Raw genomic sequence first — 13,959 nt, forward strand, 5'->3', positions numbered from 1 at the left:
AAAATAAAATCAAAATTCATAAGTAATAAGTTTTTAAATTAGAATCTTTAATTGATTACGATAGTAAAGTTGAGACTCTTTACGGTACCTTTCTTATTCGTAAGTAATTGAATAAAAGTTGAAGCTGTTGGACAATTTGTTTTGTATATAATAATAAATAAGAGTGGGATAATTTTGTTGGATTCAAGGTACAATAAAGTTAATTTCTTGAGGGGTTTGGATTAAACTCATATAAATATCTCTCCATCTCTCAAATTCTTACTAATATATAATAAATCAACGTTTCCACCGTTTAAGAAAGATTTACATTCATTACAAACTCTTGGACCCGCATTTACAAATAGTTTTCACAATTCAGTTCCTGTAACTTGATTCATGAAACTTTCATTCAGATGGCAGAAGGGAAAATCAAAATAACTGATAATTCAATGCCTATATAATTGAGTAATGGAGAAGCTTGTGGAAGGTTGGTATTGTATACATCATTAGAACTTAGAAGTAGAAGGATCATTGGGGGGACAATGTATATAAATGTTATGGGACCAGCGCAGTTAAGCACAGGATCCAATTTATGATATGAACCATTTCTGTTGGATATACAACCTACTCCTAACCTCATGACTGCACTGTCCACCACACATATGATCAAGAGTCAAGACAATGGCTCCCCGGGCCAACACTCTCCATACTCTACTCACTTTCATGTAGTAACATGTGATAATATGTTTAAAATAGTAACTACAATTTACCGTCCGATGTACTATGTTCATAGAACCTGGATCCCAGTAGATTTCGATTCCAATGAAACGCGAAACTGAATCAACTTGCAGCAAACACAAAATTCAACTATTGGTATTATGTTAAAAGATATGATTTTTTGAATTCAATCGCACCTTGATTCAACTGCTGATGTTATGTTTACAGGTGCGGACGGTGAGAGGGGCTAGGTTGACTGCCCTCAAAAATATTTATAATAGTTAATATTTTTTATTAATCTTAATAATATTTATAATTTTAAAGTTTTATTTTCGCCTATTATTATAAAAAATTCTGGATAGGTTTGAGATGCCCCCAGGCTGTGGCTAGGGTGATGCAAATTCAAGATCTGAATTCCAGCTCCGCAATACTTATGGAGTGTATCTTTATGCTACGGGAATATGTATTTTTTTTACTAAATGTAGGAAAAAATAAACTCCAGTAAAATTACTCATAAAGGAATGCATGAAAAGAGTAGAGTTAAATGAATTGTTTTTTTCTACTTCCAATTTTAGCAATTAATGAACTGAGTCCTCGGTACGAATAAAGGAAAATGGTGGGGTTTGGAGGTAGCCCATGGAAAGAGATGCCTCATCCAATGCCAACACCCACTTACACAACAGAATAAAATTGCATAACATTTTAAAAGAGAAATAAAATTTTCAATTGAAGTCACTCATATAAACCCACTGAATAAAAGAAATTTATCCTTTTTTTTTAGTTTTAATGTGTAATCTAGGATTGTTTATACTGGTTTAAGATACCCCATGAGAAATAATCTGAGTGGCAGGCCATCTGCCCACCAAGACAGCAAGTGAAGTCATAAATCAAATGAACTAGAGAGTATATCAAATTTAGTAACCAATATCAAGTGTTAAAGGTGTAGCAATGCAAAAAGAACATGTATAAAGAAAAAGACATCCCAATCAGGAGACGCCGGTAATGTCTAAAGAAAAGAAACCATTAGAACCTGAAGAGTGAAGAATACAACCTTATAATAAGTGGTCAATAAATATCTAGGAGAATTCAGAATGCTTGGAGGTTTAACTTGTACAAAGCTTCGATGAAACTATGAATCACAATGTTCTTTCCACCTTTACTATATAGTTTACCTTCTTTTTCTTATTTTTCATTTCTTTTGATGCCAAGGGAGTTGAGAGAATGGTTTGTTCTGAAATAACGATCAAGCACCTTTCCACAACATAACAGAGCATTTACCCAGAAAGTCTCATAATATTAGATTTACCCAAATTTCATAATCTCACCCCCAAAAAGGCACAATATACTCTCAGTAAATTTAAATGTACTCTGAATAATCCCTAAAAATTGCAAAATCAACCTCCAATAATCACATCCAAAAACCGAAAAACGAAAAAAAGAAGCTTAATCTATCCCAAAGAACAAATAATAATTTATTTAATAAAAAGAAAAAAGGGATGAAAAAAGCAAAAACCATTGGTGATAATAGCGCTGGACTGAGGAGGCACTTTGAATTCTTCGGCTGCAAATTTGAGAACGGCAGTAAAAGGTGCAGCCTCTGGAACGCTGAACCTGAAATTGTTCCAAATGGAAAATTAGATTAAGAAATGGAGTAGAATGGAACTAGAATCAAATAACTTACACTTTGAACGGTAGCTTTGGATCGGAGGTCAGGGTTACTTTGAACGACACCTTTCCACCGTTCGCCATCCCAATTTCCTAACTAGTTCTGTTAATTATTGTCTTACCATTTAAATCACTTTTCTCGAGTTTATTAATCTTATTATTTTCTAATTTGTTCGTTTATTTTGAGTTTGTGGATTGATTCCAAGTAGTTGCAAGGTAAATATTAATAGTGAGTAGTTTATTTTATTTCAATATGTTTAATTGTTAGTGGGTAGTTATCATTTTTAAATTGTATTTTATCTATTTAAACTCTAGGATAATTATATTGATAAATTTTTTTATATAAATTTAAGAATTATATTATTTCTTACAGGTAAGACTTTACTTAAGAATGTATTTTATTAGTAAGACACAGTATAATTTGTAAATAAAAAATTTATAAATATAATCTTCACTTTTAAACTTTTATCATATGGAACAAGAAATAATCAGAATAATTATTTGGAAAATCACTTTGTGCAGAAGGTTAAGCTTCCTCGATAAAGCTACCGTTAACACTTATTTATAAGTCTTATACCCTATTTTCCTTAATCCTCGTATTCATAAAACATGATATAGTTATGTGAAGAAATCACAACCATCCAAAAATAAATTAATGATAATGATTTATAACTATTTATTTTAATATTTTTTTATCATTGTTGATTCATCTATATATGATTTTTTTATTTTCTCACATGACAATATTATATTTTATTTAACATGGGAGAATTTATTTTCAAAAATAACATTTCAGTATACAAATAAATAAATAAATAAATTCATTTTAAATGACAATTATATATATATATAAAAGAGTGATGTGACGATGACGATGAGGAATTTGATTTATTCCAAAAATATTCTCATTATCCAATAAGTTAGATGAAAAATTTCACCCGTAAATCTTAATGTCAAAAGTAACAATTCTATTTAGAATTAGTCTTATACGATCCTTTTTTGCGGTTGCGATATACTTGAGGACCTGTCTCATCCAAATTAAAAAAAATTAAAATTCGATGAGCCTTTAATTACATATTATTATCATGTGATCAAGTGTGATAATCAAGTGGTGAGTTTTTCCAAGTTTATCGCTACATGCTAAACCTTGAATGTATGATATTGTTGAAAACTGGGAAAAAGGTGAAAGGATAAGAATAACCTCAAGTGCACATCACCGTTTTCCTTAAATCGAAGGAAAAGCATATGGATCAATTGTTGAAATTACAGCTTCCCGTATAAGTAAGCAATAAACTCGTCCCAAAAAACACAAAAAAAAAAAAAAAAAGGGTTCCATTTATACAAGCCCATAATACATTAAATTTCAAATGAATCGGACTCTCAGCAGGATCTAGAATCCAATCCCCAAACTAAGCACTGTAAACACCGTTATCATTAAGATCCACCAGCTTCCAATCAATGACTTCAAGCCTTGTGATCCACTGCAGTGAAGCTTGTTATCATGGTAAGTGCACACCTGTCGTTTCCTGAAGTCCAAAAAGACAAAAGTTAGTTCAATTAATATTGCATTAACATTTTATCCAATGCCCAAAACTATATATGTAACAAAAATATCAAAGCTTGAATGCACAAACAAACCTGGAAGCGCAGAAGGCTATGACATAATCGGTCCCCGAGCAAGTAAAAATACTAGTTGGATCATCATATGCATAACTATATGAAGTTGGGCATGCCTCCTTAAACTTCTTGGAATAAAACGTAGGTTTACAAGTAACGGGGTTACCATAAACCCCTCTGCAGCAATACTCATCAGCATTAAACACATCACAGGCGCTTCTACACCCAACGGTTTTACCTTTAACCTTGACGGCTAGTTCTTTAGGACAATTGGATCTGAGGTCAGAGTCACAACCAGCAGTGGAACAGTTTCCTTTTCCGTTTATGGGTTTAACAGATATAGGAACATTGAAACCGTCAACGAGGCTAACATCATAGTAATCCAATTGTGCGAGTGTAAATTCTGCTAGTGAAGCTGGTGTTTTCCCTGAGGCTCCACATTTAATACTATTGCCACATGAACCGGTTTGGCATTGTCCCAAGCCATTTTGGTCAAAGTTGCAACCGGTTCGAGCCCAAATTCGGCCACTCCAACTAACTGGGGCTGTGAACACTTGGGATTGGCCTTGTTTTAGAACAAAACCTCCACCGTTAAAGTTTTCCCCTGGTGTCACTGCTGGCCACAATGTCTCCTTGCAGTAGTTTACTATTGTGAAAACTCTAGCACACTCGCATGTTCTTTGCCCTGTCCTCACCAACCAAAATTTAACCCAAAATTTGAAATGCAAGCAATTATTTATGAGACTATTGGCAAAACAAAGTTATTATATTAGCAATGTTTATGGAAGAAGCAGCTACATGTGGTGGCAGATCACCGTGCGCAAATAATAATCAGTGTGTGAACAATAACAACTAACAAGATAAGAATTTTCAAATAAGGTGAAACCCTTTATTTATAAAGAGATTTGTCTCATTATAAATAAAATTCATAATCTCTAGATCATTTGGAGCTCATTAGGTGTGGGCCAGAACAATTAAATTTCAAATGATGAAACTACTAGTAAAGACAAAAAAGATGTGTCCACAAAATAATTTTGAGTTTGAGCATGCCAAAGAATTAAGATAGCTGACAACTTAAAAAATCGGTTTCAACAACAGGGCTAGTGCAAATTATTGGGGTGTATGTATAAAATGACTTTGCCAAGCTATTGTTTTACCTGAGAAAATTAATGCTAGAACCAAAGAGATTGGTAAAATCATTTGAAGAAGCAATGCCATCTCTGTGTATGTTTCTCGATCAAAGGATTAAGATACACGAGGATGGGTGTGAGAGTAGCTGTGAATATAAAAGGAGGGGCTGCTGAAAGAATACGTGCGGAAAGAAGGTAAGTGAATCAGAGCAAGGAAAGGTATGCATCTTGTGAAAACAAGGGATTATTCTTTTCCTAATACATAACTGCAAGTTTATTAAGGTTCTAACTTTCATACACTTCCACATATTACAACAGACATGCAGGCTGATCAAGACAAGGAGTGACATGTGGCAATAACTTTCAAGTTTTAGTTATGCTTACCGCGTCATTAAATCTTAAGCTAGAGCAAATAACAGCAAGTTCATATATATGGATATCATACGATTGACCTATGTGTAACATAGGAGGAAAATGCTCTCAAATCTCATTTTAACATCATCCTATAAAATGTAAAAATCTCAATCTCCCATAATTTTTAATAATAAATTAATGATCATCATCATGTTAGGGTGGCACCATTGTTGTTGCCTTAACTATTAGCGAGAACAGTGATCAATCTGTTATTGTTCAAAATAAAAATTGTCAAAATTATATGCGAACAGTAAATTTTTTCAAAATATCACATGTACAAGTTCGCTACGGTAAGTAGCAAACTTTGCTTGCTGATGTGGCATGTTTTTGGACCTAGTTCGCTACTGATAATAGCGAACTATGTGAAATATCAGTCTCAGAACACCTAGTTCGCTATGCACCCTAGCTAACTATGTACAAATTCACTATTAATTACATTTTCTCTCTTTCTTTTCCAAAGCTTTTTTTCATTCAACTTTTTGTTTCATCCAAAGTTGAATGACATTGTGTCCCATCAGAGCACATTTAATGACATTGTTTTTTTCATTCTACTTTTCTCACCTAGTTCGCTAGCTAGTCTAGCGAACTTATACGAGATTGACACGTGTTTCAATAATATTCAGAGCAGACTGACATTGTACGTAGTTCGCTACTATGAGTAGCGAACTAAATCTAAAAACATGCCACATCAGCAAATAAAGTTCGCTACTTGATGTAGCGAACTTGTACGCGTGACACTTTTGAAAATTTTACTGCTTACGTGATATTTTGAATTTTTTTTAAAAGGTGCCAAATTGGTCATTGTTCCCTGTTAGCCCACGATCACTCTATTCACATCCTATATTTGTTTTTTTTTTTTTTTTTTAAAAGGTTCTTTTGCAACATCCTTAAATTTTAATAAGCTTTTTTTTAATCAATTTTAATAAGCTTTTAGTTTGAGAGGAAGTGTTAATAATATATATATATATATATATATATATATATATATATATATATATATATATATATCCTCTTTAATCTAAGGACTGAGATTTGTTAGAAATTAGTAAGCACGTGATCCTCTTTTTTTCACCCACACCAACCATTGGGACTAGGGATTGGATGTGCATAATGTCCAAATAATTCAAAACATTTTAAAAACTGAATCAAACCAGGTAAAAAAAGTGTTTTTTTTTTTTTTTAATTTTAATTTTGGATATCTATTTATTAAATAATTTGGATATGTCTGATAATCAACCCATATCTATTTTAAAGAAAAATAAACAACAAGAAGATGGTTATGTCGGCAGTATTTGACAGTACAAAGTTATAAAGTATCAACATGCGTTTCGCATAACTCTAGTAGTTTGCAATTGAATTGGTCTTGCGCACTCTTTTTGTTTACTAAATAAAATATCAGTTATATAATTTCTAACAAAAATTAATAATTGCACATATATTTTACATGTATATTTAAAAATTCAGATTAATAAAAAAAATTACAGCACAAAAACAAATAACTTTGGACCTTACACCTAACAATATATATTTCAGTGTTGTGCGTAAGTACTGCTCGCAATAAATATATTTTTATAATTCACCTTGGATCTATAAAACTCTTAAATGGTTGTCTCTGTAAAATAAAATAAAAATTAATTAATTAAAGGGATGAGAGGTTACCCAATTTTAAGTAAGATATTTTCCCAAATCTTACAATAATATTTACAAATAACTAACGAACTATGAATCCACGATATTCTTAAATGAATTTAATAATCTAACAACTATCACGACGGGCCAAACAATATTTTCTCCCGCAACACTAGCACAAAGTTTTCAAGTAATATTTTCTTTCTACACCACTAGCGTCATTAGTACAATTTTTAAGATCACACTGGATCTATAAAACTCTTAAATGATTGTCTCTGTAAAATAAAATAAAAATTAATTAATTAAAGGGATGAGAGGTTACGCAATTTTAAGTTAAGATATTTTTTCAAGTCTTACAATAATATTTACAAATAACTAATGAACTATGAATCCACGATGTTCTTAAATGGATTTAACAATTCAACAACTATCACGACACATGCGCCAAATAATATTTTCTCTTCGCAGCACTAGCGCAAAGTCTTATGTAGTACAGTTTTTAAAATCACCGTATATTTATTATTTGACAATAAATTAAGGGGAAAAAGTTTCTGCAGTTAATGCAGATAAGTTATCTGCATTTATTTCTAAAACGATGTCGTTTTGATATTGAAATCTTAAAAAATTAAAAATATCAAGACTATTATAACCCTGAAATAAATTAAAATTACAAAATACCATGATTTTCGTCTCAAAACGACGTCGTATTGGACTTATTGCAGATAATTTATCTGCAGTAACTGCAGAAAAAGCGAACCCATAAACTAAACATATAATCGAAAAAATTTAGTCAATATTTCGGATAATATTTTATCATACCAAACAGTTTTTGCTTATATCCCATAAAATTCACTTTTCATATATTCGTGGAATCATGATGGCTAGGAAGAAAAAAAAATCTCCACTAGCGAACGACCCTCAGTGTATCAAGTTTATTTAATTTTAGAGTAAATATTCTTTTGAGTCCTTAACATCCTTATAAAAAAATACGGAGTCCATTTTAATTCCTTAAAAAATATTTATATTAGTCCATTTTAAGGGACTAATGTGAGTCTTCTTTAAATTTTTGAGGTACCATAATTTCACAAAACTGAAATTTTAGAGAAATCATAATTCGATTTTTTTTCCCAAAAAAATTAAAATAGATTCCGTATTTTTTGTTAAGAACTTAAAAATGTATTTACTCTTAATTTTAGATCATTCACTCTTTTTCTTCATAAAAAGAATCGTTTAATATCTTTTTAAAATACGTCAAGCAAATCCAACATCACGGAAATATCTTCAGTACTATAGGAGTATCGAAAACTCAGTGCATTATTTACTCAATTTGGACAACATAATATTTTTTTTACCATTTTATCCTTCTTTGTATGATTATTTTCTCCTAAACCATCACAATTTTCTATTTTTAGTAAAGGAATACGTAATCATGTAACACCAAAATTTGCTCCCAACTTCATAGTTAGTACAACGTTGATAATTAAATTTTAATTATTAACTTTATGAATTTGATAGTTATAATTTATTAAAAATTAATAATTAATTAATAAATGTGATTTAATAAATCATAATCATCAAATTGATTAAAATTAACAATTTAAATTTAGTTGTAAAATATAGTAAACAAAAAGAGATTATAAATATACCCAATGGGTGCAGCTCAGTTGGTAACTTGGCGCTGAGTTAGTGGGGTTGGATATGTGTTCGATTCTCGCTGAATGCATTCTTGGGGAGGGGGCTGAACCTTTAGCCATCACTGCTCCTCCGCACTCCGGATTAGTCCCATAGCCGGCTCAAAGAGTTGAAGCTCGTGGGGATACCGGAGAGAGCCAACTCGTTTCAAAGAGATAATTAGGATTGGGTAACTCCAAAAAAAAAAAAAAAAAATTATAAATATAATTTTTATTTTTTTATATGTTTTATATGTTTATCTTTGTAATCCATTTGTCATGGCTGACGAAAAGAAAGGTCTGTTGAGCTGAACACCGTTTCATTGGTTTATCAAATCAATAGAGTTATAAATCAAGACCATTCTCTTTGGTTACAGGTACGGATGTAAATAAATGGTTAGACTACTTTTGCTTAAATAAATTAGATTTGTATAAAATATTATAGATTTATCATGGTCTATTAACTTGTATAGATGTAAAGTATAAGTCTATAGTCTGATCTATATTTAAAAAAAAAATTTGGTATAATAAAATGTTTTGTACTATCAAAAAAATTGAACTTATCTAATAAATCATTGGTTTAAAGGGAAAATACTAAAAAGTTTCTGAAAAAAAAAATAATGAAAAACTTATGAAGAGAAAAAGAAAATACTGATTCAATAATGATTAAATAGGTACTGATTTTTTTTAATAATAAGAATATTCTCATTTAATAAAATAGGTTAGTAACAATTTTTTTTTTATTGCCTTTGTTAGTTTTTAACAGTCGGATTAGTTACAGGGAAAATTAAGGGAGCTAGCATCGCCCCTAAAATTTGAAAGAAAAAAAATGTATATATGTAAAATCACATTTGGGTAAAAATTACAAATTCTGTGTGAGTGGATAAACTTTCTAAAAGTTTATGGGTAATGAAGTTTTTATACTGCACCTACTCATCCATCGGTGCTTCTACTTTTGTTTGAGTGTGCATAAGAAATGTAAAGCAGAAAGTTTATTGACAAGAGGAAGGCAACGACTCAAATCAACGGTTCATCCCATGTTTTCAGCTAACAGTACATTATGTCTCCGAGAAAGGCTTTCCCTTCTTGCTTGTTACTCAAGTTTGTTTTACTCAAGCCTCGGGTTCTGAAACAGTTGAACAATGGCGTTTGGTAGCCGCACAGCAGTTGGGGGGAAACAATGGCACACCCAAGAAATATCCATTCCCTTCGCTTATTTCTTGAGGTAAGTTTTCCTTAATCATAACGCTCATACTTGGATAGGATAGGAACTAATCTAGGTTTGCTGGTAGGTTGGGTTTTAGGACCAAACATAGGGTTCATTTCGAGGATTTTTGGATTTACTGGTAGGTTGTACGAAGTGGGTTCATAGAAATAATTGTTTTGTGGTTTGGAATGGATTGTATGACCCAGGCAGCATCTCCATTTCGAAAGAGAATTTGGTGAGACAAGAAGGTGAAATGCGTACTGTTGGTTGTGAGTATCTAATTTTATATTCCATTTTGTGCTTTATAAATTTTTAGTGTCTATTTTCCTTGGTTTAGATGCCAGAAAATATCCTTCAATTATTTTGTTTATTTAAACCATTTGACAACTACTGAATCTGTTATTACCTATGTTTATGTTTTTCTGTTTTTATTATTTTTATTAGTGTGATTATTTATTTAAGAATGGATTGAGGTAATTCTATATGAGGAGGGATATTCTTACTACCAAAATTTTTTACTACCAACTCACTACTTATCTAATCACCATTGGATCAACATCTTCTCTTTTAACAAATTTTTTTTGGCATTCTCTCTCTTTGATTCAATAATAATTAGATAAGTAGTAAGTTCGTAGTACAAAATTTTGGTAGTAAAAATATCCTACCTCATTCTATATTTGCCCATTATTTGATGCACTCTTTGATTCTTGGTAGAAGGTTAAAAAATGAATGACAAATATGGCTTTAATATTTCTAGGGGACGTAAATAAGTTATCTACATCCGCTCTCAAAATAACGTCGTTTTGGATTGAAAAATTAAAAAATTGTAATAAAAAAGACCATTGTAATCCTGAAATAAATTATAATTACTAAAATACCTTAATTTTCGTCTCAAAACGATGTCATTTTGATCTCAACATAGATAAGTTATCTACCTTGATTATAGAAAAAGCGAACCCATAATTTATTAACCGCTTTCAAGTTTCAACTAAATTTTGTTATACTAACCAAGTGTAATAATGTTTATATTTGGACATAGAATTTACAGTAACAAGATTTTTTTTTTTTTTTTAATGTGAATTTCTGATTTATTTGTTTTCTTATGCTTTTGAAGTTTCGGTTTTTGCATTGGATTTTTCTGATTAGTTAGACATTGAATCATCAAAATTGATGGTTTTCTGAAAGTGGATTAGTTGAGAATCAATCATCAAACTTATCAAATAATTTATTCATCTTGGAATCATCTTGATCCTACCATCTAAAAATAGAAGAAAAAAAAAGTCGGCATGGCTAGCAGATGCATGAGTCATAATGATATTTGGTGGGGTTTCCAATGCTGTTTTTGGTGGTAATTAGGCAGAAACAAGTCATGCGATACCCTTTGTGTTCACATGGAGCAAACGAGAAGTGTTGGTTCTTCACTCAGAAGGCATTCATTGAACATATCATGTCAGATAGATAATGATGGTGAGAGTGTGTTTCTGAGGCTGGAGACGTTGGTGATCGAGCTCTTCCAAGTAGAAGGTACAGTGAGAGAAGCAGTTTCAGTTTGTCATTTGATCACAGGTCAGAGAATGGAGCTGTTGTTTCTATACAAGATGAGCATAATTGGCAGCCATGCGTTCCCTTCTCTAATCATGACGTCTCTGTTAGGCCTTCTATCATATAATTCTGCTATGGCTAGATGGTCTGACACAAGAGATATGTCTGCTTTGAATACAACACCGAACCACCTGAACTCTCGTCTCCTCTTTCAACCAATGCAGTAGTGGTTTCTGAACACACAAAGCCAGTGAGTTCTCTTCATATTCATAGGTTCATAGTTAACTTTCTACTCTGGGATACATATTCATAGGTTCAAAATTGTTTGATAAAGAATATAACTCCGGATAGATGCCATAAAACTTGGTAGGCTTTTGCTAGGGAGAAAAGAAGAAAAGAACAATAGTGCCAATAAGATACAAATTATGGCGTTTTCAACAATGACTAAGCCGCATTCTAGCGCTATTGTTGCACAACTAAGCACCGAATAATGAACTCTAGAATGCTAAATTTCATTCATCAGGAAGCTGAGTAGCTAACATGTGCTGATGCAAGTATTCTACATATTCTTCCAGGTTGGTTCTTTTTTGATGGGATGGTTCAGAGTTGTATTCAAAGCAGACATATCTCGTGTGTCAGATCATCTAGCCATAGCAATAACAACTGGTTACTTAGGGAGTCTTACAACTTTTAGCGGTTGGAATCCGAAAATGGTAGACCTCAGTGTTTCTGGACACTGGCTCTTCCCTGCTCTTGGATTTCTAATAGGTAAATAAGCGCATTTAAAGAGTGTTTTTTTGCTGGTATATATGTCTCAATTGATATGAAATATTCAACAATTGGAAATTTTCAGGCTTGTTTCTTGTTGCCTTTTTAATCATATTTGGGGTTGAGATAGCCAAGGGTTTTAGGTGGCTTATCAACAAGCTGAATATGAGTTCAGGAAGTGGTTGCTCTAAGATCAACTTTAAGGTTGACAGCTATACCCGTCAATTGGGAGTTATGGTGGTGCTGTTGGTGTTGTTAGGCTTGTTATGGGGTATCAGTGGAGCTTTGGTAAAAGCTGAGTTCAAGCATGGTGGTAGTGCTGCTCATTTATAGTTTGCTTGCATGGTAGGACCTCTTGGCGAGTGGACTAGATGGTTCTAAGCACGGCTCAATGGACGTGGATTAGGAAGGACAGGGTTGTTTAAATGGATTCCATTTGGGACTCTTATTGCCAATTTATGTGCTGCTAGTGTTATGGCTGCACTTTCTACTGTGCAAAAAGCAGTAAGTTTCTACAACTTCATTCTTGTCATTACTTCATCTCTAAGCCAGTAATCATAGGATCAGATTTAAATTTGAGAATGAGATTTTTGAGTAATTGAATTTTCTCTTTCAACTTCTATTTGTACTAAATACCATAATATATCTTAATTCCTATCCCAAATTCCCAATTACAAAATAAAGAGAATTTGCATCACATTTGGAGGTCATGATGAGGATTTACTGTTTGATGCAGGTCAACACCAGGAATTGTGATACTGTTGTAGCAGGATCACAGTTTGGTCTGATGGGTTGTCTGAGTACTGTCTCTACTTTTGCTGCAGAATTCAATGCAATGAGAGAAAACATGAATCCTTGGAGAGCTTATGCAGTTATGCCTATGCTATGATTACAATATGTGTCTCATTCTCTGCTGGAATCTTAATATACCGTGTGCCTGTTTGGACAAAAGGATTTGACAAGTAGCGAGTGCAAGTAAGGCATAGAAGGCAATCTTGTTTTGACATTTTACATGGTTGAAGTTCCTCCTATAATTTTACATGAAACATAGACTGAGCAGCTCACAGAGACAGTAATTTATTTACTATTCTCAATTAGTATCTATCAAGAGAGAGATGGAGGTGTGAAGAGAGTTTTAGAGCTGATAGATCTTTGATAACTGTTGATGATGTTACAAAAACCTAATCATAGAAACTGAGCCTGGTGCTATCGGTTGTAGTGATGTTTGGCCTAAATCATCGAAAAAGGAAATGAGGGGATTAGAAAGATAACAATTTTCTTTATTTGGGAGTTTAAAATTAGAAGGTAAAGGAACTTAATGTGAGTTATTATCCTTCTATTCCTCTTGAAGACCCAAATAATTGAGGTGGAATGGCGTGAAATAAAAATAATAGTGGAGTTAGTTACGTGAGTTTGGTTTCATTCTTTTATAATTTAACTGCCAAATAAGGTAATGGAGTTATGTTCTGTTTTCTTATTAGTCTTCCTCTTGCAGCAACAATTAATGCATGCTCCAGCAAGATCTCAAACTTTAAGCTGGTATACCTAAATTTATGTGAATATGCCTAAAATGAATGGTGATGATCTTAGACTGGAGCATGCATTAGTTAGATAAAAACTT

At 32.3% G+C, this 13,959-nt stretch overlaps 1 protein-coding gene and 1 pseudogene across 1 annotated transcript; one reads left to right on the forward strand and one right to left on the reverse strand.

Moving 5' to 3' along the window:
• Positions 1–3,751: 3,751 nt before the first annotated feature.
• On the reverse strand, positions 3,752–5,196 carry LOC133296960 (pathogenesis-related thaumatin-like protein 3.5). Its single transcript, XM_061496003.1, has 3 exons — positions 5,136–5,196; positions 4,000–4,663; positions 3,752–3,887 (listed from the first exon to the last, which is right to left on the reverse strand). The coding sequence occupies exons 1-3, from the start codon at positions 5,194–5,196 to the stop codon at positions 3,752–3,754; spliced, it is 861 nt and encodes a 286-aa protein (XP_061351987.1).
• Positions 5,197–12,059: 6,863 nt separating this feature from the next.
• On the forward strand, positions 12,060–13,383 carry LOC133296962 (fluoride export protein 1-like; annotated as a pseudogene).
• The last annotated feature ends 576 nt before the right edge of the window (positions 13,384–13,959 follow it).

The sequence above is a fragment of the Gastrolobium bilobum genome, unplaced genomic scaffold (genome assembly GCF_033153095.1).
Source record: "Gastrolobium bilobum isolate Gb01-03AN ecotype WA unplaced genomic scaffold, APGP_CSIRO_Gbil_v1 utg4065, whole genome shotgun sequence".
NCBI lineage: Eukaryota > Viridiplantae > Streptophyta > Magnoliopsida > Fabales > Fabaceae > Gastrolobium > Gastrolobium bilobum.

What these genes read in the sequence shown, in the direction of transcription:
- LOC133296960 (XM_061496003.1), bottom strand. Translation starts at nt 5,196, where the DNA reads ATGGCATTGCTTCTTCAAATGATTTTACCAATCTCTTTGGTTCTAGCA. An exon ending in TCTAGCATTAATTTTCTCAG is followed by an intron (nt 4,664 to 5,135) that starts GTAAAACAATAG and finishes TGGTGAGGACAG; the next exon opens with GGCAAAGAACATGCGAGTGT. An exon ending in ATAGCCTTCTGCGCTTCCAG is followed by an intron (nt 3,888 to 3,999) that starts GTTTGTTTGTGC and finishes TTTGGACTTCAG; the next exon opens with GAAACGACAGGTGTGCACTT.